General features: G+C 43.6%; 3 protein-coding genes across 4 annotated transcripts; 1 reads left to right on the top strand and 2 right to left on the bottom strand.

Annotated features, from left to right (window-relative positions):
• The first annotated feature begins 306 nt into the window (after positions 1 to 306).
• amd1 (adenosylmethionine decarboxylase 1) lies at positions 307 to 12102 on the top strand. Of its 2 annotated transcripts, none has more exons than XM_017450391.2 (9): positions 307 to 674; positions 6661 to 6747; positions 7355 to 7481; positions 7910 to 8033; positions 8179 to 8221; positions 8855 to 8999; positions 9303 to 9395; positions 9530 to 9685; positions 10051 to 12102. In XM_017450391.2, exons 1-9 carry the CDS (start codon positions 565 to 567, stop codon positions 10192 to 10194), a joined length of 1029 nt encoding a protein of 342 aa, XP_017305880.1. In that variant the 5' UTR covers positions 307 to 564; the 3' UTR covers positions 10195 to 12102. The 2 variants fall into 2 exon arrangements, with proteins under 2 accessions (XP_017305880.1, XP_017305889.1); XM_017450400.3 differs by having other exon boundaries at positions 308 to 674; positions 7910 to 8012.
• LOC108261248 (peptidylprolyl isomerase (cyclophilin)-like 4) lies at positions 11169 to 18614 on the bottom strand. The gene is made up of 13 exons (XM_053686285.1): positions 18482 to 18614; positions 17634 to 17701; positions 17224 to 17288; positions 16524 to 16641; positions 16173 to 16315; positions 15971 to 16067; positions 14998 to 15114; positions 14784 to 14908; positions 14517 to 14583; positions 14081 to 14192; positions 13824 to 13920; positions 13561 to 13684; positions 11169 to 13460 (listed from the first exon to the last, which is right to left on the bottom strand). The coding sequence occupies exons 1-13, from the start codon at positions 18549 to 18551 to the stop codon at positions 13239 to 13241; spliced, it is 1425 nt and encodes a 474-aa protein (XP_053542260.1). The 5' UTR covers positions 18552 to 18614; the 3' UTR covers positions 11169 to 13238.
• A 198-nt stretch (positions 18615 to 18812) lies between these two features.
• Positions 18813 to 24620, bottom strand: LOC128635125 (tripartite motif-containing protein 16-like). The gene is made up of 6 exons (XM_053686289.1): positions 23387 to 24620; positions 22482 to 22577; positions 22091 to 22333; positions 21700 to 21838; positions 21075 to 21134; positions 18813 to 20313 (listed from the first exon to the last, which is right to left on the bottom strand). Exons 1-6 carry the CDS (start codon positions 23984 to 23986, stop codon positions 19769 to 19771), a joined length of 1683 nt encoding a protein of 560 aa, XP_053542264.1. The 5' UTR covers positions 23987 to 24620; the 3' UTR covers positions 18813 to 19768.
• Between the last annotated feature and the right edge of the window lie 2636 nt (positions 24621 to 27256).

Below are 27256 nucleotides of genomic sequence, written 5' to 3'. Positions count from 1 at the left end.
AATGAAAACGATGTTCTTTATATATCAATAATATCACCGCTGGATAGTTTGAACAAAACGCTCAGCCTCGATACGGATTACGCAACCGTTGTTGTTGTTTTTTTTTCTTCTTCAACGATTGACAGCAGAGAAAGCCAATCCTAAGTTAAAGACAGACGGGATCTCGATGATGATTGGCTCACGTCCCTGGAACGCGAGTTGCCTAGTTCAGCGTCCAATAGGAAGGAGAAAAGGGCGGGCGCTCCGTTGTGATTGGACGAAGTGAAGGCTGGCGAGCGCGTGCACGGTATAAAAGGGCAGCGTGGCGTGCAAACTGTGCTTTACACAGTATGGCCGGCGATATTAGCTAGCATTCGCTCACGGTTATTCTCTGTAAAAGGGGAAAAGTCGGTGAAAAGACGTTAAAAAAAAGAAAACATCCAACTAACAGAAACGACACCAGGGCCCAAGATTCAAGGACTGTGCTTTGTTTAACATCTTGTAAGCTTTGAGAAGGCAAAGGACTTGATTTGGAGCCGAAATCAAAAAAAAAAAATTGATTTCTGGTCTGTTTGTTGTGTCACGATGGAGGAGAACAGTGCGCATTTCTTCGAGGGGACCGAAAAGCTGCTGGAGGTTTGGTTCTCCCGGCAGGACGACAGCAAAGGTACAGGGGACCTACGAAGCATCCCGAGGTTAGTCCAAAAAAAAAATGTCCGTAACGGCGATGTGCTCGTGCCGTAATCCCAAATGTCGTCTTGTTGGATAAATAGGGCGCTAGATAGTGTGCAGGAAGGTGTTACCGTAGACGCTGTAGTAGTAGTGCGCGTGTGTAGGGAGGAGGGCGCTGTTTAGGACTCGACCCTTGAGGGTTTTTCTATATATTTTTTTCCGTCTTATCTTATTAAATCCTTGCGCGTTTGTATTGAAAATGCAGCGGCCATGATAACAGCGTTACGGTGTGACCTAGAATGTAATATATTTGTTCTGAAATGTACTTCTGACGCATAAAAATAGCTGAACGGTGACATGGTTGCCATGTTTGCTCGGTAGCTCTCACACACCCTCCCCCTCTCAGTCATTCATTTATGGCGTAGCAAGCTGAAGCTCATGAAATACAGATAACATCTTTGACTTTAGGTATTTTGGGCGCCTGTTTGGGTGTGTTTCCGAGCTAATGTCTTCCAAAATGCCACATCTTATCTTCGTGACGAGATACGCTAATCTCTTTCTCGTTATCTTCTGAGGTTATTATTTTAAATAAACGGTTAAATATTTCATACATGTCTATATTTATATATTTAAATGCAAGTTTAATATAATAATAATAATAATAATAATAATAATAATAATAATAATAATGCGCGTGTTAGCCAGCGACGTTAGCATGAAATGACGTAACCGCGCACGTTTTAAATTAAAAAAAGTCACGTAAAATCACTCCGGTTTCACTTAAATATCCACATGTTTATTATTTATGCAGCTAATTTACATATTTTAATATTATTGGTGGGGTTTTATTTGGGTGTTTTGAACCTTTTTTTCTTTTTTGGCACGTTGGTGTCTGAGGGCTCGCGACCACGTGACTCCCGCGTTCGAGAATACGGTTTAGAACACCCCCCCTCCCCGGAAAAAAATCGCCGATCTGTCACGCGCGCTCGATTTACAGCGCACCGCAATGCACTAGCGCAATGCGCGCGCTCACACGCAGAGAGCCAGCTGTAGTCGTTAAAAAGATAACCAAAAAAAAAATGGAGGCCAGTGAATTCGCGCGCTACTTCGCGTATTGATGACGTCACTTCTTAAAACGTTATACACGTCATATTGATGATGAATCGTAACAAATGAGTAGATTTGGAGGATGGGTTGGGGGGGCTGAGGATGTAGTGATGTGCAGATTTATTTATCTACTAATCGTTGCATAGTGTCATGAAAACAAAGCACAACCCCTATTCAGGTGGGATTAGTTTTATGCTATGAAATAAACTGACTTTGCGTGCACGTGTTTGACGTTTACGCTGCTATGAAATCTTAGTGCGTTATATCTGGTCGGGAAAGTGTTGTTGTTGTTTACTCATTTGCTACCAAAACACAACAGTTTCAGCTCAGTTATTAAGTTCCTAGCACGGTTCTACAGTAAATAGTGGTCCGTAAACCAAACTGACATCAGGTCTCATCACGTACCTGTATACTATTCTAGACCGTTATTGAGGACTAACGGTTTTATGATTACTTTTTAAAATCGCTAAACCTACTAAAAGGCCTGGGGTTTTTTTTTCTAGCTGGAGAAGTATGCTTAAACAGACAGTGAGGGTTTTTGATTGGAGACTCGGATCATGACGACAATCACGACGACTGCACAATGTCTTTAAACCTTACTGAGGGGTGTTTGGGCTCTGATGTGCTGTCACGTGATGTGCATGTATAGCTAGTATGTGAACAATGCTGTGTGCATACGTGCACACGCGTGGTAAGAGTGAATTATAGTTCAGTTAGTCACATGACCTGCTATTAATCTGTACACGTGGGCCACACTCCCTACAACAAACACTTATCATAACAGTCGTTTCGTATTAAAATAAGATGTACGCGGTGGACTCTCAGTTTGTTACTACGGATGTGCGAGACTGTAATCCCGTCCGACTAGCGCTCGCGTCAAAAAGAAATGACGTCAGAATCCACCTAAATGTTTTGACTAGCAAAGTCCTCGCATCTCGTCACGTTTTTATAGATGACTCCTCGTGGCACAAATTTGTCCATAAGTCATTAAGTAATAAAGATTATTATTATGGTTATTATACAGCACTGGGGTGTTGTGATAAATATATACACCATGGTTCTCAAAGATATTTCAATGTGATGAGTCTGGTTATACTGTAGATTTCATTTTAACATTATTAACATCCAAAACTGTTAAGTTGTACACAGAACATTTAGAAGAAACCCAAGTCAGTGGCTCAAAAGCTAAATTTCTTCAGTTTTATTTCAGTGCTTTAAAAACATTTATCATGGTTATATAGCTGGAGTCTTGTGTTAAACTTGTAATCATTGGTGCGTTGCTGTGGTGTACGAGGAATAAAACACCGTGACGTGCTGTTAATCAGCTTTGAAGCGGGAAGAGTAACGTTTTGTCTTCGTCACTTAACGAATCGGTGTCGGTTTCTCTATACAGTATTTCGAACGTCTCTACTTTCCATCTCTGCGCCGATGTATCGGTACCAGAAATGAAAATGTGGTAATGTGTGGAGCAGTAGATACAGGACAGCAGATCAGTAGAACGATGTAAGAATATCGGGATTATATAGAAAACACCGAGTATATCGTTGTTAGAAATGTAATTATCGCCTGTGTGGGTTTTTATTTCTTGTGCCCCATCTCCGACGCTGTTGACATGAACTCCTACGCTTCTTGGCAATGGAACCTGATAACCGTGGCCGTGGGTTCTCGGAGGGCAGAGCGAACGACGAGCGGTGTTGGATTACCGTTAGGAAGGATTAAACCATCGCCAAGGTACAGGGAAGCGGATCACGGTCGGTTGCTGGAGCACGGCCCATGGCCAAATAAGTCCACAAGGGCATCTGATTCACAAATCTACACCCTGCCGGTGTACGTGTGAGAGAGGAACCTCGTCACCTCACAGAACAGACAAGAGACAGGACACTGCTTAAATACCTCCACGATGACGTTCTACATCCATAGAGAAATGAAACTTCTGTACTTCGGGGGCACCAGTTTTAAACACCAGTGTGGATCTCAGGATTCTGAACATTGTGCGAGTTCATAAGCAATTTCATAACGTGACGTTTTTCAAAAATTTTAGAGCATTCCTATTCCATTAGTTTATTTTTTTTTCTGAATTGCTGTTTAATTTCAACAGCGATGTTTTGGCTGGTTTGTGGAGAAGTGGTGATTTTTGTCCGTGTGTAAGCATGTGAGTGGGTGTTTCGGTCTGTCCTGAATGGAAAAACTCTTGGAAGGAAATATCTTCAGTTATTTATTTCTGGGATGAGCTTCGAATAGGTATCCAACCTGTTACATAACTTGGCGAGTTAAAACGAAGGTTTCCACCTACACACGCTAGTTTGGTTGCGTGTGTGTATGTGGTCTCGCCCTCGCAGTGGCTTTACAATGTCCTTCAACACTCTAAGCTATTCCACACACACACCCTTCTGCTAAAGCCGGCACCGTTATCCGTCCTGAAATAGCGCCAGGGCAGTTGTACAGGAGCAGGTGAGGAGGGGGTTGAGTTGCACAGTCCTAAAATACCCCTCGTGGTGTACCTCAAGGCACTTCTAAGAATCCTGACGGTTAGAACTTCTCTCACTTGTGTCGTATTTAGTAATGAGTCAGTAAACATTCATTATTCAGTCACTTGTACGCACCTGGCTCTGTAGCGTTGGTCAACACGCCTTGTCTTCGTATGTCTATACACTCTGCAAATATTTAATCTGTTATTCCGGTCACATGCACGATCGTGTCCAGTCAGCACACGTGCTTATTAGGTGCTGAAGGAAGTCGTTTGCATGCAGGTGTCCAGTGTAAAGGGAAAAACCTTCGGATATCCGTGCAGGTTTACTTTGTGAACCGTGCTACAAACACTTTAGACTTGGTTTACACATGTTCACGGTGCTTACAAGGCTGTACCTGCCCCACCTCGGCTGCTCAGACCAGGGGCCTGTACCGTGAAGCTGGTTTAGGTGGCTAGGCGGGTACATCTTAGTTTAGTTTGTACCAACCTTGTGTTTTAAGTACTATGGAAGTGGCTTGGCTTTCACCGGTGTTCATCACCATAGTAACTTGCGCTCTGGGGCAGGTTCCGTTCCGGGTACGAGAACTCGAACCCAACTTGGACCGATCAGCCTTGAGCAAAGTGACGGAACTAATTCAACTCCCCAGTGCAAACCTGTAAGAAGAGCACATTGCAGTGAAATATTGAATTAAAACAACTTATATTAAATGAAATGTGTTGGTTGTGTTTTGAACCCTGTATTCTGATCGTGAGCCTATAAAAGTAAACTTGTGTTTACAATCTGCAACGTTGGGAGCTTTGGCAGACGCAACGGTGTCGTGTCTTGCGGTTAGTGTAGGTGTAAATTCCTCATATTTCCCCAAAATGTTCTTGCTTTTCAACCGGCTGTATACACACCTGTTTGTTTCTTTTCCCCATGTTGAATGCTATTGGCTGGTCGGTGCTGACATCACATTTGTGCACGTGTACTAACCATAGCTTAAGGACCATTAAGGATCAACGCCTGAGTTGACGGAGTATATTGATGACCAGCGTCCTGCTACTGTCAGCCTGGTTTGGTTGGGTTTTGTCAACTCAAAACTAATCCCATAATCCTGAGTTTGTTCAACTAGTTTCATGGTACAGGCTCCTGATCTGTTAGACTAATCCCAGCATACCAACCACTCCTAAAGCGTGCCAAACTGGTTCTCTTTAAAACGGTCTTGGCGCTTCAGGACTGGTTTGAACGCGCAGACTGGAGTATGTTCAGAGGTTACAACACTACAGTGCTGATGTAGTGACTGGCCGTGTCGGCACGCGCACAGACAATGCGGCTTCCTTCGAGAAATTCACGACTGCCGAAGTGCACTTGCTGTTGAAAACCGGTGACTCTGCCTCCAGGCTGACTGAGCATCGCAGTACAGCTACGCCGAAAGATTACTTCACACATACTAGGAACGTGCAGTGCGTGTGACGAGGCATTCAGGTCCTCAGTCTACAAAGTTACACCACTTGTGATGGTGACGCCTCGCTCCCGGACACTGAACAATTTCTACACACTGAACAACATGCCAGCAGGGAAGACCACCCCCCAACTCCCACCAATAAAGTAGGTTCTGTCTGTAGTAGACATCAGGAAAACCGTCCCCACAGAAAGCCGCAGGTCCTGACGACATGCCTGGCCGGTTGCTCAGGGAAGATGCTGATCAGCTTGTCTTGCAGATGTCCTCAGACATCCTTTAACGTTTCCCTGAGCCAAGCAGTTCTCTACGTGCTTCGAGAAAACCACCAAAATCCAAACCGCTCAATAGAGGACCTCGTATCTGCTACAGTCCACTTCTCTCTGACCGATCGGGACAAAGGACTATTACGTAAGGATGCTGTTCAAAGACATGAGCTCAGCATTCAACACAATCCTCCCACAACAGCTGATAACATGGATGAGCCGGCTGGGTTTAAACACCACCTCAGATTACTCAACACCCTGCTGCCTCCCAGCACTCACCTGGGCTAATCAAACACCTAACCCAGTGAGACACTGTACCCCGGCACACCTGCGTTTAAAACTTTTTTTTTTTTTAACTGATGGACCTCATTTTTGCTGCTACGCTACAAAACACCTGTTCTGTGTATTTATCTTGCACTCCTCTCACACTGCGCAGTCTTGCATGCTGTTCTGTTGCACCGTGGTCTTTCAGAAATGGCGTTTCCTGCCAAAGTATACGAGCTTACATAGAAGAATGACTAAAAACCACACGACTTGAAACCATACAGTGTCGGAAAGTGGATTGATATAGACCCGCGCTACTGTCAGCTGCGGTTATAATAACTGAGAATAATTAGTCGCCTCCGACCGATCAGAGTGGAGAATTCAAGATCGCTGTGGTAGAATCTGAAAATCTAGTTGGTGTTGAGAGATTTTAGTATTCCTCATGTGTGTTTGTGTGTTTCAGGTTTGAGTGGGACAAACTTCTGGAGAATGTGCATTGTTTGATCATAAGTGTGACAAAGACTGACAAGCAGGAAGCTTATATACTCAGGTAGGTCTCTCTTTCATTGCTCTGTCCTTATTGCCGTTCACACACACTCATATCCTCGCCGAGGGAAAGCATAAACTCTGCCTGTTGAATAATTAAAGACTGTTTAATAGTAAATGAGGGGGAAAATATCAGTCAGGAAAATTTGGAACAATAAAAACTATACTATGCTACACACACACGCCTGCTGACATCATCAATGGAAAATACTTATATTTAATGATGTAATATTTAATACTGATGTAATGTGATTTTTGACTTGTTGCTATGGTGATGTGAGACACTGGGGGGGGGGGGGGGGGGGAATGCTTTTTCAGTTAAAGCAGCACTCACCTGGTATGAAAGCGGATTCACCGAAGGGGAAAGGACGCATATTTGCTTCCGGTTACCGCCACTTTTTGCGCCAACGTTATCTAGGCGAACTCTGACCTGTGAATTTACAAGACTTGGTTTTGTGAGCCAATAGAAAAAAAGTAGGCGTGACTGCGAGGAGGCGAGACGCGCAGTTGAATGAGGAGCGTGGCGCTCTGAACGTGCTTCTTGCGTCTTTTGATTTAATCGTTGGATGAAATTAAAAGCGACGCTCCTTGTGTGTGCGTTCCTCCCGCAGCGAGAGTAGCATGTTTGTCTCCAAGAGACGTTTCATTTTGAAGACATGCGGAACCACCCTCTTACTGCAAGCGCTGGTGCCCCTGCTGCAGCTGGCGCGCGAGTACTGCGGCTTTGACGCCATCGAGGTGAGACACACACGCGCGCGCTAAAAAGAATGTGCGACGCCGTTTGTTGCTTGTCCATGATTATAATGTGCTAAGCTTGGATTATGCAGCGTTTCTCGAACAGTAGTAAACAAGAACATTTTAAATAAAAGAAATATGCCTAGAATATTTCATGTTTGTCACCGTGACTCTTGTTTTGATTAAATCATCCCCAACGAGGCTGCTAAATTTCTTTAAAAAATGTATCAGCATGTGGGAACCTGTTAGCGTTCATTAGCACCTGCATCACGATCACTTAATTGTAATACTGACTGATTAAATTGAATCTAATCTTCAGGGCTGGCAGGTCTAGATGATCAATCTTTATTTATTTATTTTCAAAGTGTTTAATATGCGACTGCTCTTGTTTGGGGGGGTGTTTTTTTGTTTTTGTTTTTTGCATCATGCAGAACTTCTTCTACTCTCGTAAGAACTTCATGAAGCCCGCCCATCAGGAGTTCCCTCACCGAAACTTTGAGGAGGAAGTGGGATTTCTCAGCCAGATCTTCCCAAGTACGCTTCACCACAATCTCAGTATTTTCTTTTTCACTCTTTTACATCCACACTTCACTTATTTAAAATCTAAAATCCTTAAGAGACAACGTCTTGAGGTTGTTTTGGTATTATTTTTTATTTATTTTTAGATTGTAGTGACGCAGTGTTTGGTTTGTTTCCACAGATGGAGCAGCATACTGTATGGGACGTCTGAACTGTGACTGCTGGTACGTTATTTACAGACTGTTTCGTTAGCGGGGGTGTTGACGATTCACTCGTTTTCTCAAGGTCCACCTCGGAGGACGAGTTTTGATCGGATAATCGGTTTTAAATGATAGATCGGATGCACTGCGATTTTCCACAAGGCACCGGCTAAATTCTCAAAGCTAAAACCATTGCCAGGTTTATATGCACGGATATCCCCCATCCCTTTTTTAATTGCACCATTGAAACTGGTATTTCGGCTAGTTGTTATTGTAGCCTTGAGCTGTTTTGACTGCACTCTTGTGAATTGCTGCCAGTTTTAATTCCCGCTTGTCTATATATTCAGGAAACCCCGGCAAGGTTTACTTTTCCTGCAATAAAGACTTGTTACAGTAAACAGTTTAAAGTAGTTTCTTGATCTTTTTCCGGCTTGAGATGCATTTGAAAGTTAAATACTGAAAATGGTACTTAAAAAAGCGCTACTCAATTGAATTGCTGAATCGAATGATTCATCAAATCAGAGTCGTTCAGAATCAACCCCCCCCACCATAATGCTTCGATTCAGAAGCAATGTCAACCTAAAGACTCGCACCGCTATTCGTTAGCATTCACCATGGTTCGGATTTCAGAAACGTTCTTTTGATTTTTCCCCTCAGGTACTTGTTTACTCTGGAGCTGCCGGAGTACTGGGAGAACAAGCAGGCGGACCAGACGCTGGAGGTTCTGATGAGTGATCTCGACCCAGCCGTGATGGACCAGTTCTACACGAAAGACGGTGTTTCCGCTAATGATGTCACTCGTGTACGTCGGGGTATCTTTGTTTTTATATACATCCGTGTGCGAATTAAGAACAGCTTTAACCAGGGGCTAACGTTAAGGTTCATCACTCGTCGGTTCTCGCAGCGGGAGTTCACTGGTTATTATAGCAATAACAACGTTGATGCTGGGTTCTGTAGACGGAAAGCTTGGGAGGGAATAGAAATAAAAATATTCTTCCACAAAAAGCCTGATGAACAATAAAGCACATGAAAGTCTTGTTATATTTATCTCGTGTTAGCTAAAGTAAAGCAGATACTTATTAACCTGTGCTGTTTTGCTCCACAGATGAGTGGAATTCGTGACCTGATTCCAGGTTCTGTGATCGACGCCACAATGTTCAACCCTTGTGGATACTCCATGAATGGAATGAAAACGGATGTACGTGGGGCGCCTGCGATAATCTGCGCTAGCATTAGCCTTGTCATAATTATTGACCAGGCTAAACAAGGTTCTGCCATTTCTCTCGACTGATTTTTTTTTATTTATTTTTTTTTTCCAACACCGTTCTACAGGGAACTTACTGGACGATTCACATCACCCCTGAGCCGGAGTTTTCGTACGTTAGTTTCGAAACCAACCTCTCCCAGACGTCCTACGACGACCTCATCCGGAAAGTCGTGGACATCTTCAAGCCAGGGAAATTTGTGACTACGCTTTTTGTTAATCAGGTAAGCGCGAGTTACGATAAGCGCGAACACCCGTTCTCGGTAAGAAGAAGCGCTTCTTTAGACATGTTTAACGCTGAAATGTTAGAAATCACTCCCATGAAGATAAAGGATTACCTCTGATGTAGCTAACGAGCGTTAACGTAGTCTGTATAAGTGCTCCTGTAACTGCCGGAATGGAAAGATTAATGTAAATACACTAAAAAATGAACAAACTCTCAGGCTAATGTAAAAATACCATGTGCATCATGTTGAACACCTTTTTGGATTTCTCATGCTACGTGAATAAAATTTTTGGAGAATATATTTTTGTATGGTCATACTTGCTGACGGATATTCTCTCTCCTCTCTCTCTCTGCGTGTGTAAGAGCTCCAAGTGTCGCAGCGTGTTCTCGTCTGCGCAGAAACTTGACGGCTACAGGCGCCTGGATCGCCAGCTGGCCCACTTCAACGACTACAACTTCGTCTTTACCAGTTACGCTAAGAAGCCCCAGCAGAGCCAGCAGAGCTGAAGATGAGGAAGCGCAGAAAGAAAGCAGCCCGAGCCCCAAGGCTCCGCTGCTGCTGTTGCTCGGAGTTTCGTCACTGTAGCCGTATCGCGAGTTTATCCCGTAAACGTCCTCGTACCCGATCCGTAGATATGTCGCATGAAAGCTCTCGTCGTGTCCGTGTAGATATTCTAGCTCACTCTTGCTGTGATCTTGAAGTGCATGTAGAGTTGAGGAGCCTCCCCTTCCTCCAGGTGTCCCCCCTCATCCTCCACAGACAGGGTTTCCGCGCCCACTAAGCAGGGACCCTGGCATGCTCAGATCCGTCTTCAGCAGCGTGGCGTCGCGTCTCTGATTTCAAAACTCGAACCAAACCTCACAATAAATACCTCGCCTGATAAATACGTGATTCTCACGATGCCTTTTCACTGAAAGTGCACAATCAAACGCGCCTTTGGGGGAGGGGTAAATGTATACAATAATTGCACTTTAAAATGAGCACCAAAGCGTCTTGTTTAAGCACTAATATAAAAATAAATAAATAACTTCCACCTTTTGTTGCTCATGGCTTTTTAAAAAAAATATATATATATATTAAAAAAAAAAAATTCCACGCCCCTGAACGGGGGAGAAAAAATCCAGTGAATGTAGAAGGGCCATGAATGTAGGCGTGTGTGAGGAGCCATTACGCATGTGCGTGAATGCCTCCTCTTTTGTTTTGCCTTCATTGTTCAGGACCTCTCCTGCCCTCTGAGCAGGCCATCCTGGTGCCTGTTCCCCAGTGAAGCGCTTTTCCCTCCCTCCCAAATCACTTCCTAAACAATACACAGCCCTGGTAAGCGCATACAATAGATGTGCATGGATCTGAGCATGTCAGGGTTCTCCCAGATCATTCCACACTTAACAGTTGCATCAACTACTGTCTTTTTTTTTTTTTTTTTTTTTTTTTTTTTTTTGGGTTTATTAATTCTAGTCTGCACTACACGTGTAGGGGTTTGTTTTGGATTCTTTCTCAAATCAAAAACCTTTCCCAGGGAGTGGTCAGAGCTGCTGAATTGTTTGTTTTTGAGGACTCTATTTCCCCGTTCGGCACGCCGGCGAATCTCACGAAGCCTCTCCGGCCAGAGAGCGTGACCGTCTCGTACTGCTGCCGGACAGGGAAACGAGACGACCTCCCAAAACACGAGCCCTGGCGCTCATCGAAACCGATTATTGGGGAGGGGTTTGAGCATTTAGCGTGAGGTCCTGAGCCGATACTCGTGTATTTTAAACCGTTATACCCGTCTGTTCGACTTTAGAAACAGCCGAATGTGCAAAAAAAAAAAAACTAATTTTTTGCTGGAATTTGATTGTATGTAAGTATTCAAATGTGTACTTTTAATTAACAGGGCCTAGCTGCAAAACGTTCTGTACAGTGAAGATGTGTAGCCTCTCGCATATCAGAACATCTTTAAAATCCTCACAGCGCCTCTACCAGTCTGACTGAGGGGAAAGGTTTTAAACTAATCTTCCATGTGGATGGACCATTTCTTAGCAGGAAGTAGTCGAGTCTTGAGTGAATATTTTTCTAAGCTTCCACAAGCGTAGTTTAGGACAGTGCCTCCCCCTTTCTTTCTTTCCTCTCCCACACCTTATGTGGACCAACTGCATTTTTGTCCTTCTTTCATGCCCACTTTCCCCCTCAGTGATCCTCACTGTAGATTCTGAGGTGGATGAATTGGATCGGATGTGGGTGGGGTTTTTTTTTTTTTTTTTTTTTTAAATATATATAAATATTTTCCCCTCTGCACTCGGAGGAGGAAGGCTTGGTGCGTGACCGTACTCTGGATGTTGAGGGGGAAAGGGAAACTTTGCTATTTTGATTCTCTTGCTATTTCCTTGGTTGATCAAGATGTGCTAAATATCTGTACTATGAGCTTGATGCATTAAAGACAAATAAATAAATGTCAACTGTTTGCTGTGAATTATTTAAATTCTTTCCCTCACTGTATTTATTTGCCTCGTTGCTGAAACACAGGGTGTATCGTACGATGTGACATGAGCCACAGTTTGACAGCAATATGAAAAACTCTCTCTCGTACTGGAGATGCAATTGCTTCATAAATAGTTATTAGACCTTTAAATCAAAATGAAAACATGTCCAAGTTTAAATGTCAGCTTCTTTAATATGCAATTAAAGATGATAAACTCTGAGTGATTACACCAGGGAACAAGGGGCATCTGATACCCCAGTGGCCAGAGTGAGGGCTTTGAAATGGGATTTAATTGAGATGAAAGGTTGCAGTGATCCACTCTTAGCCCTCCTCATCTGCCTGTTTGAAAGAAATGATCCAAACTTTAACACACTCAGGCCCCAGTATGCTGTTTCTAGGAATAAATAAGCATTAAGGTAGATGGGCTCTGGGCTTGTGCTTTGCTGTAAGGAGCATCAATACTGACCCAGACCTTCAACCCAGTTCATCTGATGGGTTTTGAACATATGAGACAAAGAATTGCTCAGTTACAGTGAGGAAGAGTCGGTGTCTGAGCGTATAAATCTTTAGTTTTAAGATAAACCTGTCAATCAGGAGGAGTGCATTCCCACAGCTGATGATTTCCTTTAATGTTGAAAAATCAACAAGCATGTCATTGGATCTAATCATAATCCCTACAACAGCAAGAGGGGTTCTCCAAAGGCATTGGAGACGAAGGTTTTTTTCATTTTTATTTCTGAACTTTCCACCCACCTTACCCATTATATCATTTATAAACAACTCTCCTGAAGATGGTGTGGTTTCCACAACTGGAACAAACCCCCATCCACCATTTTGAGACCCATGGCTTCTTTAATAAATAAAACCCTGATTTAGAATCACATTAACATTTAATAAGTTCCACATCTTTCTGTTTCATTGGTATCGTTTAGTTTGTTCTGTGGCATTAACAGTGAATAAAACAAATACAGAGAAGTGTCACTCTGCGATGACGTTTAAACGTGCGTGTATGTCATCGTCTTCCCATAATACCACGAGTCCGTGTCGGTGAAGCTGTACACGCCGTGTCCTCGTTTCTTTTTTTTTAAATCGGGGTCAGCGATGACGGCTGCGCTCCTTGTCCTTTGACCTCTTTGGGCTGCGGCTGCGATCGCGTTTGTGGCTTTTCTGCTTGTGCTTACCGTGCTTGTGGTCCCTGTCCCTCTCTCTATCCCTCTCCCTGTCTCGCTCTCTGTATCTGTCCTTCTCACGGTCTCTGGAGCGAGAGCGCGATCGTTGCTTGCTCTCTTTCCGCTCTCTCCAGCTCTGCTCGGCCTCCTAAAGCGAAAACGGGGAGGAAATATTTATTTATTAACATTTTTTCCTCTCTCTATGCGCGTTTTTTTTTTTTTTTTTTGTACGGTGCGGTCCTACGCACCTTCGATTTCTTTGCCCTCCTGTCGTCTTCGTCGTCCGACTGGCCCCTCTTCTCCCGCTCCTTCCTGTCGTCCCTCCGCCCCACGTCCTGCCCTTCCTCATCCAGGAGGAGATCGTAACGAGAACTTTCGGGAAAGCGTTAAGCAAAAAACGAACCGCAGAGCTCTCGTGACTTGTCCGTGTTTATCGATATTTTTGGTTACGGTGCGTAGAAGTCACGGATTTAACAAAATAAAACCTAGTTAACCTGAACAGGAAGGATACTCTTGCTTGGGTTTGACTTTGTCTTTTAGAGCCAGTTTGGATTTGTTGTCCAGGTCTTTCTCATAGGCCCTGAAATCATCTTTAGTGTACTTCCCACCTGTGAAGAACATAAGCTCAGGTGATATTTTTCTCCTGATTTACCTTTTTAACAAAAACCCTAATTATCTAGAAAGGCTAAAAACTGACCCACAAAAAGTATATTAAAGCGATTAAAATCACTTATTACACAACATTTCAAAGACAAAACACACACACACCTTTGCCCTTCCATTTGATCTTGGACACAGACTGGCTGAAGTCCACGTGGATGCGTCGGTCGTCAATCAGTACGTTGTCCATCTTAAAGTACGCTTTCTCGCAGTCCTCCACCTGAAACGCAAACATGTTAAGCTTTAGGAGGAACCGCTCTACGACCGTTCCTTCGAACCTGAACGAACAAAAAAAAAAGTGGCTCCATGCTGCCCCCTGGAGGCCTCGAGCTGCATCCACAGTCGCACTAAAGCGCACCTCTTTCCTCTCATCATATCTACACATCTTCTTGAGAAATGAATCTGTGGTTTTTCCCCACTGCGCATTCAGGAAACTATTTAGAGATGACTGGACATGTCACCATGACGATGGTGACATTGTCGTCATCGTTATTACCGGTGAATATATCTTTAAATTAAACTAAACAGCACCATACAAACCAACCTTCTCGAACTCGATGAAAGCGTAGCACAGAGACTCGCCCGTCTTCCAGTCCCTGATGATCTCGCAGCTGTGTACAGAAAATGATAGAAATAATTCAGCAATATTTAAAGACTTTTTTTTTTTATCCATCTTGTTCATAATGATTAATCCCCCCCCCCCACCCACACCCACACCAAAAGTTCATTTTAATTCAGCCTGTGAAGTGTTGTTTATGTCTGTTTTGTGATAAAGTGACACGGTGATGATGATGGAGGTAGATTCTCGCACCACTGGATTGTGCCAAAGCGAGAGAAGATGATCTCCAGGTCCTCGTCGGTGGTGACCGGGTTCAGCTTACACACAAACAGCACGTTCTCTGGGGGTTTGACGTCTGCGTCGGGCAGATCGCCCACCTGGAGCACACACACAAAGTGAGACATCAAAGAGAGAGCAAGAGAGAGAGAAGAGACAGAGAGAGAGAGAGAGAGAGAGAGAGACTCACCATCTCCAGCAGAATGGCTTGCGTCTTTGCTTCCTTCTCTTTTATCAGTTCATCCAGCGCCTCTGCGTCCTTCCCTTCAGCATCAGTTATCGCTTCATCAGCTCCGATACGGCCGCTCTGACACACACACACACACACACACACACACACACTTTAATCTTAATTCACATCCCATATTGTTCTTGTGATATCTAACAACTTGCTTATCACGTCCATGCCGTGCAAATCTACTCAGCTCGATTATGTGGGATTAGTTGATGAAACTTAAGATAGAGGAGTCTATCCCTCTCGATATGTTTTAATCACCTGAGCTGATGGGCATGTGGGTGAAAACATTCAACCTGCACCACAAGCTCACAAGGAAGACCAGCTAACAAGTTTATATCGATCCATCGATCCACCAATCATGCAGTGAGTCAGTCAGTGTGAGTTAGTCAGTGAATCAGTGAGTCAGTAACTATGTCAGTGAATCAGTGAGTCGGTAACTCCGTCAGTGAATCAGCGACTGCATCAGTGAATCAGTAACTGCGTCAGCGAGTCTGTAACTACGTCAGTGAATCACCGACTTGGCAACTACGTCAGTGAATCAGAACTATGCCATTGAATCAGTGACTACATCAGTGAGTCAGTAACTGCATCAGTGAGTCGGTAACTACGTCAGTGGATCAGTGACTGCATCAGTGAATCAGTAACTGCATCAGTGAGTCGGTAACTACGCCAGTGGATCAGTGACTGCATCAGTGAATCAGTAACTGCATCAGTGAATCAGTAACTGCATCAGTGAGTCGGTAACTACGCCAGTGAGTTGGTAACTACATCAGTGAATAAGTAAGTTGGCAACTACGTCAGGGAATCAGCAGCTACGTCGGCGAGTGACCGAGCCGGTAACGATGTCAGTGAGTGACCGAGTCGGGAACAACGTCGGTGAATGAGTGAGTCAGTAACTACGTCAGTGAATCAGTGAGTCACTCACGTCCAGCTGCTCTTTCGTGGGCTCGGGGGAACGATCCGGCACCGGCAAGTCAGGAGGGTCATCGTACGGGTCGTCCAGAATGACCGTGTGATTTATTCTGCAACCATAGCGCACACGTTTAACGGCACAGACTTCACCAGCAATCCTCCAAAACCAGTCTCAGAAGAACTTTGTTAGCAACATACAGTAGAGTTCATCTCACCTGATGTCCTGGTACGGAATGAAGTCTTTGTCCACGAATGCCTCGTTGATTTTTGCCAAGACGTCCATGCCCTCTGTGACCTCCCCAAACACGGTGTGAACACTGTCCAGGTAATCCAGATTCTCTCCAGTAGTGATCAGGAACTGGCGAGGAGGCAACACACACACACACACACACACACACACACACACACGTCTTAGTACCAGCATATTAACATATAAAACACAAAAACTAAAGCAATTATGTTTATCAAAGAAGAAAATCAATCAATATCACAAGACATGCATGTGTTAACTTCATAAAATAAACTAACATATATATAAATATTATATATATATATAAAATTAGAACCTGAGAACCGTGCTGCTCATTGCCATTGTTCACCATGGAGACGGTGCCCTTCTTCTTGTGCTTGATCCGTGGAACCTTCTCAGCATCGAAGAAGCGCGCCTGATCCCCGTACAGCTTACTGACACAACACACACAACAGGTTTATATCAATGCTGATATTCATATACGTTATCGTTCCTATAGTAACAACCTGCGCAGGCATTTTCCAAGACCGATGAGCCGTTTATTCGCTGTTATTTAACAGCGATTTTAGAAAACGTCGAGACGTTTTTACTGAACATTTATGGAAGGAGTCTCCAGTGTCAGCACGGTTTTCTGCCACAGGAAAACCTTCAGGATGTAAACCTTCAGGATAGAGCTGAAGGTCGCCGTAGCCGCTATAAATGCGAGTGACAGCAGAAACTAACGCTTCGTGGACGTTCCAGAGCATTAATCGTAACTATAAATGCGTTAAAAATATGAGAAGTGTACTTATGTAACCAGTTATAAAACCGCTCCAGGGTGTGCCGATACGGGAAAATAGATCAACCTCGGGGTGAGTCCGACGTCGATTATTTCCCTATAAATGACACGGTGTTTATTCTTCAAATTATACCATTTATTTTTGTAAATTAGAAAACATTGCAAATGTATAGCGCCAGTTCAAAAGGCAAACAGATTAAATCATCATCATCATCATCATGAGGTGTTTATTACTGACCAGAACACGGACTCTCCTCCTCGGCCAGAGCCCGTAGGGTCTCCAGTCTGGACGATAAAATCTCTCTGAAAGAGGAAATAAAACCAAACAGCACCACTGTTACAGTTCTTCTACGTTTACAGTGAAATTAATTCCATACGTCGTCACGGCAGCTTCAGCGATCGCGATATGAACGTTTTATATCAGCGGCTGATATACATTTTACATCAGGAAATGAAACGTGACTAATGACAAACTAAACTAAACTACTAACACTGTAGAAAGACGCCGCTGCTTCACACGTCCCGTTCTGAAACCCATTTATTACGTTGTTATAACGTTACAGTTATTTTAAACTTTAAATGATAAGAAATTCATTCGTTTCAGATAAATGTTGCCTGATGGCCGAGTTCTGCATAGGAAGATCTTACCTGGACATTGTGAATGAGGCAGTAGTTGTAGTACTTGATTTTACACAGCTTCAAGAAGTTCAAGCAGGCTGCCGAAGGAAAACAAACAAACAAACAAACAAAAAGGTATTTTCACTTCTTCTGCTTCAAAATTAATATCTGAATAATAAGGGTTTTTTTTTTAACTTCCTATTGGCTTAAATTATACTCGCGTAAACCGTAACAGTCAGTACACAATATATAAATGCCCATGCCCTTGACATTTATTACTTGATATTTATTCTGATCTTTAAGAAGCGCTTTCTTCACCTCCTTTTGATATGCAAATTATCCTGGCAATTCGATGAATATGCAAATTTCCCTCAACATTCCACACTGATTCTATCTTTTTTTTTCTCTCTACTTGACACGGGGGGGGGGGGGGGGGGGGGGTGCCATAAATTAAAACTATTTCATTTCATTTGACTGAAGTAGTCTTCACAAAGAATGTTCAGGTATTAAATAAAATCAGTTTTGTGCCATGTGTCGTGACGTCACCGGCGACCCTGTAAAGCTACTTTCCCCTTAAAAGAGCTGCGATATTGATGTAGAGAGGAAAAGCCGTGCTCCTGGTCTCGTCTCTTAAAGCTGACGCGTATAAACACACAATAGTTTAACTAGAAAACGTGTTAAATTTCTTATTGTCATTAACCCATTACTCTAAAACAAGCGGCGAACTAGAAACCGATAAACATAGCTATGCTATGCTAGCTGACTAGCGGTTCTGTTTATCTCAGTTGGCATTAATTAAACCAATAACTACCTCATTTATATACATATTAAACACGCATACGGATACCGGACACCTGATATTTCCGGTTAAATCGTACCTTTGGGTCTTTCCTCGGTGTATAAATCCACTACGATGTCGCCTAATGTTGTTTCTAGCAACACCGCCATTCTGTTTCAAAATTCAGACGGGACTGCGCATGCGCGGAACCAAAGCGCGTGTCCGATATAGCAGAGCGCGTAACCGACAAAGCAATGGATTTGTGTGTGCAGCTACTGTATGCTGCAGTAGGTTTCCTGTTTGTTCTGGGATAAATTAGCTTTGCATTTAACGTTTTTATTAAATTCTGATTACAAGGTACTCATTAAGGCAACACTTAGTGTAATAGTCATACCAAAACAAACAAAAAGGACACAAAAATAGACATTACACATGGATTTAACACATATTTAAATATATTTTTTATTTTGTTATCCAAGAATCCATCCAACTGAATATATACAGTATAAGTACAGTCATGATGATTCATATGTAAGATTAATGAGTAGACCAGCATGGATTTTAACACAGTATTGAAGCAGAATATGACCTAAAACATGATCATTTTAAAAAGTAGACAAAGAGAACCAAATTAAACAAATGATGCAAAATATGGGGATGACTCTGAGAAATCCTGGAAAGCTTTATTTTGGTCTCCATGTTCGTTAATTACAGCAGATAATCAAGATCTCAGAATTTTTACAGTCAGGGACTCATGTACATAACGTCAGTGTCTACAAATGTCTTTATTATTTGCAAAAAATGACAATATTACTAACTAATTTAAACTAACATCCGCGCCACCATCAGCTCTCCCACTGTGTCAGACCAAAAACAGCCCTGAGTGCACATAGTTTAGATTAGGCAAATAACTGGATACAGATATTTTAATATAAATCATCATCATCATCATCACTTTCACAGACATCACTGCAACCTATACAGGTACCCATAATGCAACGTGTAACTAGGTGGCCATTTTGATTCCCTAGCTACATACCTACTGCACTGCTCCTGTCGCTCAAAATATTTCATTTAATTTCCTTTAAAAATTCTCTCCAATTTGATAAAGAGATTTGATTTATAGAGAGTTTAGGCATTTCACTTCACTAATTTCAGAAATCAGTAGAACTTTTATACGTCATTGGGAATACATTCAGATCTTACACTTTCATTTCCTTTACATGTGTAACTGATGATCCTAGGCCGAGTCGAAATGCAGCGTTTTAATCTTTAGTGTTTTTACTGATTTAATATGAACATTTATTTCACAGATGGGGATCAATGAGGAAATGTGCACAGAGTTTTATTTACTGACAAATTACTGACCATAAAACACCTCAAATCATTATTTTGTCGGATCACACAACCTCACAGTTATTCCTGATTTAGAGACAAAATCACAGTGGAGCCTGAATCCAGCGTATAGAGGCTGAGTGAATGTGGTGTGGACTCTGTGGAGGAGCTTCATCGTGTCAGAGACGCTGTAGAAGGACAGAGTTCCTGCACTGTGATCCACATACACTCCTATTCTGGAGGACGATGGAACTCCGAGATCAGTCTTAATGTTGTTGTGATAGAAGATGAGAGAAGAAGAAGAACACCGCAGACTCCAGGACTGATCGTTGCGTCCAAACCAACACTCCTTACCCCATCCTTTCCTGCTGATGTCTTTATATGAGACTGATATGAACACATCACCGCTCCTCTCCACCTCCCAGTAACAGCGTCCACACACACTCTCCTTACTCAACACCTGCCTGTAGGTGTCAAATCTCTCTGGATGATCAGAGTACTGCTGCTTTCTCTCACTGCGTGTCACCGCTCTGTTCCTCTCAGACAGAATGAGGTAATAATTTACTGTGTTGGGATCCAGAGTCAGATCACAGAAATCTAAACACATGACAAATGTGAACATGTTAGATATTAATCACAGGATGTGTGTGTGTGTGTGTGTGTGTGTGTGTGTGTGTGTGTGTGTGTGAGAGAGAGAGAGTGTGTGCGAGAGTGTGTGAGTGTGAGTGTGTGTGTGTGTGCGCAAGAGTGTGTGAGTGTGTGCGAGAGTGTGTGCGAGAGTGTGTGTGTGTGTGTGTGTGAGAGTGTGTGTGATGTGTGTGTGTGTCAGTGAGTGCGTGAGTGTGTGATTGAGTGTGTGAGTGTGAGTGTGTGTGCGTGTGTGTGTGTGTGAGTGTGTGTGAGCGTGTCTGAGTGTGTGTGTGTTTGTGAGTGTGTGTGACCGTGTGTGGGAGAGTGTGTGTGTTGTGTGTATGCGTGTGTGTGAGTGTGAGTGTATGTGAGAGAGAGAGAGTGTGTGAGAGTGTGTGTGTGTGTGAGAGTGTATGTGAGAGAGAGAGAGTGTGTGTGAGTGTGTGTGTGAGTGAGAGTGTGAGCGTGTGTGCACATATGTGCGTGTGTGAGTGAGTGTGTGTGTGTGTATGAGTGTGTGAGTGTGTGTGTGTGAGTGTGTGTGTGTGAGTGAGTGAGTGTGTGTGTGAGTGTGTATGTGAGTGTGTGAGGGTGTGCGTGTGTGTGTGTGTGTGTGTGTGTGTGTGTGAGCGTGTGTGTGTGTGAGTGTGTGTGTGTGTGTGTGTGTATGCGTGTGTGTGTGTGTGTGTGTGTGTGTGTGGGTGTGTGTGTGTGTGTTCTACACGTACACTGCAGAAAGTCTTGTCTGCTCTTTGGTTCTGGGGGTAAAATGATGTGAACTGCTGCAGCTGTGGAGACACAGAAACAAAATGGAGAAGGAAAAATCAGGTGGTGTAAAAGACGGAAACAGTTTAAAGTGATCAGATTTGTGTCTGATGTTTAATCAGCGTTTTATTTTAGAAAACACATTCTCTAGCTGTGGGATTTAAATGAGATTTTTTCCTTCTGAATGACGGAGAAATAAACTTTATTAATAACATGAGCACGAGCAGAGAGCTGCTTTGGTGACTAATGACTACAGAAGGAATGTTCTGACTGAATAAATGTTATTCATATGACTTATAAACTCTCTCTGTCTCTCTCTCTTTGTAGGAGTGTGTGAATAAATGTGTGTGTGTCCTCTGTGCTTTATTCAGAGTAGAATAACTGAAAATAAAACAGAAGCTTTTACACTATTAAGACATGAATAAAAAGTGGAACTGTATAAAATCATCTTTCCAGTAGAGGGCAGCGATAAAAGGAAGTTTACGTAATCATAGGAAATCATTTCTGTGTGTTTTGGGGAAATTTGATGTCTCTCTTTACCGAGCTGCAGAGAAAGTAAAGATTTCCCAGCAGGACGATTTCTCTCACCGTGTTCAGGGATTCTGATGAATTCCTCCTGGCAGAATTCCTCGAGTCTCTTTTTCAGAGCAGAGAGAGATTCCCTCACTCCATCAAATGAGAGATGTTTACTGACAGTGATGCTGCGTGAGTCCTGATGGAGATCAGACTGAAAACCTGGTCTAATCAATTCGGGAGAGCGACGGCCGGAGACTAAAACCTGCGTACAGCAATTAGGCATAAAATTAGTAGAAGAAATTACAGCTACGATTACTTTAAAGTTTTTAAGTAAAATCTTACAGCAGGTGGTTTCCATATTAGAAAAGGTTCGAAGTGGAACAGTTTTAGACGTCTAAGAACCATTATTTATCCAATGAACCATAACCTGTATATTTCACCTGGAAATGTGGATGTAGTGTACCTTTATTTCCTGGAGGAAGTGGAGGTGATCGTGTGTGTGTGAAAGCTGCTCCAGCTCAGTGACTCTCCTCTGAAGATCAGCGATCTCCTGCTCCAGTTGCTCCAGGAGTCGTTCAGCTCGACTCAGTTCAGCCTTCTCCTGAGCTCTGATCAGCTCCGTCACCTCCGAGCGCCTTTTCTCCATGGAGCCGATCATCTCAGTAAAGATGATCTCACTGTCCTCCACTGCTGTCTGTGCACTGAGCTGTTAGGAGACACACACACACACACACACACACACACACACACACACAAGCTCATCTATCATTCCGTCTCTTACTGGGCCTCTAAACGACTCGTTGTCCATGTTGTGTGTGTTTCTAGGAGCTGCTCTGTCTCTGCTCACTGCTCACCTTTATAGTGTTCACAGCCTGTTTCAGCTCCTGCACCTTCTTCTGCTTCTCCTGGATTCTCTGCTGGGATTTCATCTGCTCCTCCTTTAACTCTCTCTGAGGACAAATACAATACATTACACTGTGTATGCATGATGAGATTATGAGCTCAGTGGGTGAATATGAACTGCAGATGAAGGGTTAAAGTTCACTCGGGTTCTACGGAGCACCTTATTAAAGTGTAAAAGCCTGGATGTCGAGTGTTTTAAAGTTCATAGAAGTCCATAATGTGGTGTGAGAATTTCCATCCATCCATCTTCTACCGCTTATCCTTTTCAGGGTCATGAGGGAACCTGGAGCCTATCCCATGGAGCATGGGGCACAAGGCGGGGTACACCCTGGACAAGGTGCCAATCCATCGCAGAGCACAATCATATACACACTCACACATTCATACACTACAGACACTTTGGACAGGCCAATCAGCCTACCATGCATGTCTTTGGACTGGGGGAGGAAACGAGTACCCGGAGGAAACCCCAACAGCACGGGGAGAACATGCAAACTCCGCACACACACACAGGGCCACTGTGGGAATCGAACCCCCCACCCTGGTGTGAGCCGAACGTGCTAACCACTAAGTCACCGTGCACCCCACTTCAATATGATCATTATAATTTAAAAAAGACATCCTGAAACTGAGTAAAGCAGGAGAGTATCCAATCTTATCCACAAAGATCAGATTTTCACTCAGATGAGGAGTCAGAACTGATCAAACTCATCAGACGTTTATAGACGGAGACCGAATGATTAAACCAGTGGAATGAGGTGTGTCTCCTGCTTGGAGTGAAAACCTTCAGCTACTTTAGATTAGACATGTAAATTGTATGAAATGACTCTGAATAGATTAGACTTGCTTTTCTCACCTGTTTTTCAGTTCTGTACGCTTTAACTGAGACGGTGTCGTGGCTTTTGTGTTCATCCGTCATACACAGATAACAGATGAAGCTTTGGTCAGTACGACAGTAGATCTCCAGCACTTTATCATGCTCAGAGCAGATCTTCTCTTGTAGATTTCCAGAAGCTTCGACCAACTTGTGCTTTTTCAAACCAGGAACTTCATAGTGAGGTTTCAGATGAGTTTCACAAAAGGAGGCCAGACACATCAGACAGGACTTGACGGCTTTGTGTTTTCTCCCGGTGCAGAAATCACACTCCACATCTCCAGGTCCAGCGTAACAGTGAGCAGGAGAAGCAGCTTGGACTTCAGTCTTCTTCAGTTTCTCCACCACTTCAGCCAGCATGTTGTTTCTGCGTAGAACAGGCCTCAGAGTGAAAGTATCTCTGCACTGAGGACAGCGATACACTCCGCTCTTCTCTTCCTGATCCCAGCAGTCATTAATACACACCTTACAGAAACTGTGACCACAGGGGATCGTCACCGGATCCTTCAGTAGATCCAGACACACTGGACAGCTGAACTGATCCACTGAAAGCTGATCTACTGAAATACTGGCCTCGGCCATTTTCCTGAACTCACACACTGACAGAGAGAGAGAGAGAGAGAGAGAGAGAGAGAGAGAGAGAGAGAGAGAGAGAGAGAGAGAGAGTGTGAGACTGCACTGAACTCTGAGTTTCGTTTCCTTTGAAATGAACTTCCTGGTTCTGTGTGTATGAGGAGGTGGTTTTGGAGGAGGAGCACAAAGACGGAGAGATTATAAACACTCCTCTGTTAACCATTTCTTCCTTCAGATTCAGTCCATCATTATATTAAAGACTAAACACTCTCAGACTGATTTCTGCGTGTCACAGAACTCCTACTCTACCCCACACACTTTATTTTAACAGTAATGACAGTAAAGACAGATAGAGAGAGATTTGGTTTGGGTATTTAATGTCTGTAATAGAATTTACTCTGCATTTTGTGAAACTGTATTACTGACACAAACAATGTTTTTGAGCTGAACGTGTCATGATATAGACATGCAGTCTGTGTAACGCTAAACCGGTAGCTACAGTCGTCTCTTGTTAAGGACATTATTAAACCTGGTTCGTGAATAATAATAAAAAACAGAATAAAATAAAACCTTCACTGGAAAAACATTTGAGGAAAAACGTAATCGTTTAATAATATCATGCAGTTGATGTATTGCTGTAAAGGACGCAGTCAGTAGACAGATCATATAAAGAATTATAAACACAGTAACACTATTGTCATGTATCAGGAAACTCTGGACTCCAGTTCCCATCAGCCACTGCACTGCATTACATGTCACATGACCACGTGCACCTGATTCACGTTTCTGTTAATGAGCACTCTTGTATATATAGCCATTGTCTGCACTGTTTCTCTGTCTTTCGTCGTCTTAGACTTCTGTCATTCTTGCGATAGTGTTTTGCCTAGTTGTCTTAGTTTTGTTGTTTGTTTATATAATAAATGTTAATTATCTGCGATTGCTTCTGAACCCATCCTTGATACGTGACAGAATGAAAGACCCACAATCGGAAGCAGCAGATCAACATGAGCGCCGCCGGAGATGCTGAGTCTGAGGGGTGGTATAGATTGTACTGGGAACGGAGTAAAAAGATAAACGAACAACTTGCTCAGATCGACCGCACTCTAACGCAACGAGACCTGCTGCAGCAAGCCGTGCCGTGCGCCATGTCGCCACCTCCCATGTTCATGAAGAGCTATGCCACGCCATGCCAACAGGAGGGGAGTCTGTGGTCGGCGCTAATACCATCTCCCACCCTCCCTCCCCCATTATGGATCTAGTTCAGCAAGCAGAGTCAGCGGAGAATGAAGGTCAGCCTCCCTGCTCGTCTGGGGACACCGCTCAGTCACCCGGGTTCTCTGAAGAGGTTGCTCCGTCTCCTGACATACCCAAGTACTCCCCTCTGTTCAACAACCCCGCACTCGACGTCGCTCCGCCTTCCTGCTCGGCTGAGGACGTCGCTCCGCCTTCCTGCTCGGCTGAGGACGTCGCTCCGCCTTCCTGCTCGGCTGAGGACGTCGCTCCGCCTTCCTGCTTGGCTGAGGACCGTATGTCACTCCCTATTTCCTGCTCCACGGAGGACATCGTTCCCCTCTCATGCTCCGTGGAGAGCATCGTTCCTCCCTTTTGCCTCGCGGAGAACCTCGCTCCTCTCCCTTTTGCCTCGCGGAGAGCATCGCTCCCCTCTATGGCCTCATGGAAATCTTTGAGCTTCCCTCGGGCCTTGCAGAGAACTTCGCTCCCCTCTCCTGTCCTGCGGAGGAAGTTGTCCTGCTGTCCTGCCATGCAGACTTCGCTCTGAGCTCCAGGCCCGCTCGGGGCGTTGCACCTTTTTTTTGTTCTGCTGAGGAGGCCGCTCAGTCTCCTGGTTCTTCTGGGGACATTTTGCCCAGGGGGCCTGGACCGCCAGATGGAGGGGGTGCATGTTTGGGCTGCTCCGGGAGTAGCGCCCGTGGGGGGGAGAGGTTCTGTCATGTATCAGGAAACTCTGGACTCCAGTTCCCATCAACCACTGCACTACATGTCACATGACCACCTGCACCTGATTCATGTTTCTGTTAATGAGCACCTGTGTGTGTGTGTGTGTGTGTGTGTGTGTGTGTGTGTGTGTGTGTGTGTGTGTGTGTGTGTGTGTGTGTGTGTGTGTGTGTGGCCATTGTCTGCACTGTTTCTCTGTCTTCGTTGTGTTAGACTTCCGTCTTTCATATCACTGTGTTTTGTTTCTTGCCATAGTGTTTTGCCTAGTTCTCTTAGTGTATTTTTGTTGTTTGTTTATATACTAAATGTTAATTATCTGAAAATGCTTCTGAACCCATCCTTGATACATGCCAACAATACATGATGTTTATTTATTTATTTTAAAATTCTGAGATTACATTATAAATTTGGTAGATGTGAGACACGAGAACACCAGTCTAATAATATTCTGAACTGGAAACCTAAATAATTAATTTGAAATAATACTAATAAAAACACACACCAGCTATTATAGCATGTGTTTAGTATAATAGTTTTATTCAGAAACAAAATAAGGAACAATGTGGATGTTTTTTTTCCAATAATAGCCACATTATCATTACATTAAAATCTCTTAAAGGACAGAATAAAGAAGCTGTAACAGTATTAATGACCATTAGGAAATATAAAATAACTTACTCATATTATATCTATGTTTGAGTAAAGATGATATTTTTGCTCATTTTAATTCAATAAAATCACATTACTGATATTTCATTCTGGATCACGTAATCTCACAGTTGATCCACTAGAGCCGTGCCAGAACCCAGCGTATAGAGTCTGAGTGAATGTGGTGTGGACTCTGTGGAGGAGCTTCATCGTGTCAGAGACGCTGTAGAACAGGGGTGCCCAATATGTTGATCGCGATCGACCGGTCGATCGCCATTCAAAAAAAAAAAAGATGTTAGTGTTGATGTAGAGGGCAGCCAGTCTGAGATCTCCTCTTAGTGTTGATGTAGTGCCCTCTAGTAGTGCCAGATGTAGTGCCAGTCTGAGATCTCGTCTTTTCTCTCACCACGCGTGTGCGATCAAACTCTCCAGCGCTAAAAGCTAGTGAGCGAAATCGTAGCTAGAGGACATTTTTCAGTCTTTTAAAGACTTCACTGACGAAACCCAGCTCCCAGTGTGCAAATTGATATCAGTCACCACGGATGGTACTCCTGCAATGGTTTTCAGCGCAAATGGATTCATTGCCAAGTGCAGGGAGGACGATTCTTTCCCTGACTTCCTTAACTACCAGTGCATAATACACCAACAAGCCTTATGCGCAAAAATGCTAAACAT

This window comes from Ictalurus punctatus, chromosome 2, assembly GCF_001660625.3.
Source record: "Ictalurus punctatus breed USDA103 chromosome 2, Coco_2.0, whole genome shotgun sequence".
Taxonomy (NCBI): Eukaryota; Metazoa; Chordata; class Actinopteri; order Siluriformes; family Ictaluridae; genus Ictalurus; species Ictalurus punctatus.
The sequence above is the reverse complement of the archived record's forward strand: the minus strand, read 5'-3'. Positions and strand labels throughout refer to the sequence as shown.

Excerpts from the sequence above, each read along its gene's own strand:
- LOC128635125 (XM_053686289.1), bottom strand. The coding sequence starts at position 23,986 with ATGGCCGAGGCCAGTATTTCAGTAGATCAGCTTTCAGTGGATCAGTTC. Across the intron at positions 22,334-22,481 it reads AGGCTGTGAACACTATAAAG|CTCAGTGCACAGACAGCAGT; the intron begins GTGAGCAGTGAG and ends GTCTCCTAACAG. Across the intron at positions 21,839-22,090 it reads ACTTCCTCCAGGAAATAAAG|TCTGATCTCCATCAGGACTC; the intron begins GTACACTACATC and ends CCAGGTTTTCAG.
- amd1 (XM_017450391.2), top strand. The coding sequence starts at position 565 with ATGGAGGAGAACAGTGCGCATTTCTTCGAGGGGACCGAAAAGCTGCTG. Across the intron at positions 8,034-8,178 it reads TACGCTTCACCACAATCTCA|ATGGAGCAGCATACTGTATG; the intron begins GTATTTTCTTTT and ends TTGTTTCCACAG. Across the intron at positions 9,396-9,529 it reads TGAATGGAATGAAAACGGAT|GGAACTTACTGGACGATTCA; the intron begins GTACGTGGGGCG and ends ACCGTTCTACAG.
- LOC108261248 (XM_053686285.1), bottom strand. The coding sequence starts at position 18,551 with ATGGCGGTGTTGCTAGAAACAACATTAGGCGACATCGTAGTGGATTTA. Across the intron at positions 14,909-14,997 it reads AAGCCATTCTGCTGGAGATG|GTGGGCGATCTGCCCGACGC; the intron begins GTGAGTCTCTCT and ends TGTGTGCTCCAG. Across the intron at positions 13,921-14,080 it reads GATCAAATGGAAGGGCAAAG|GTGGGAAGTACACTAAAGAT; the intron begins GTGTGTGTGTGT and ends TGTTCTTCACAG.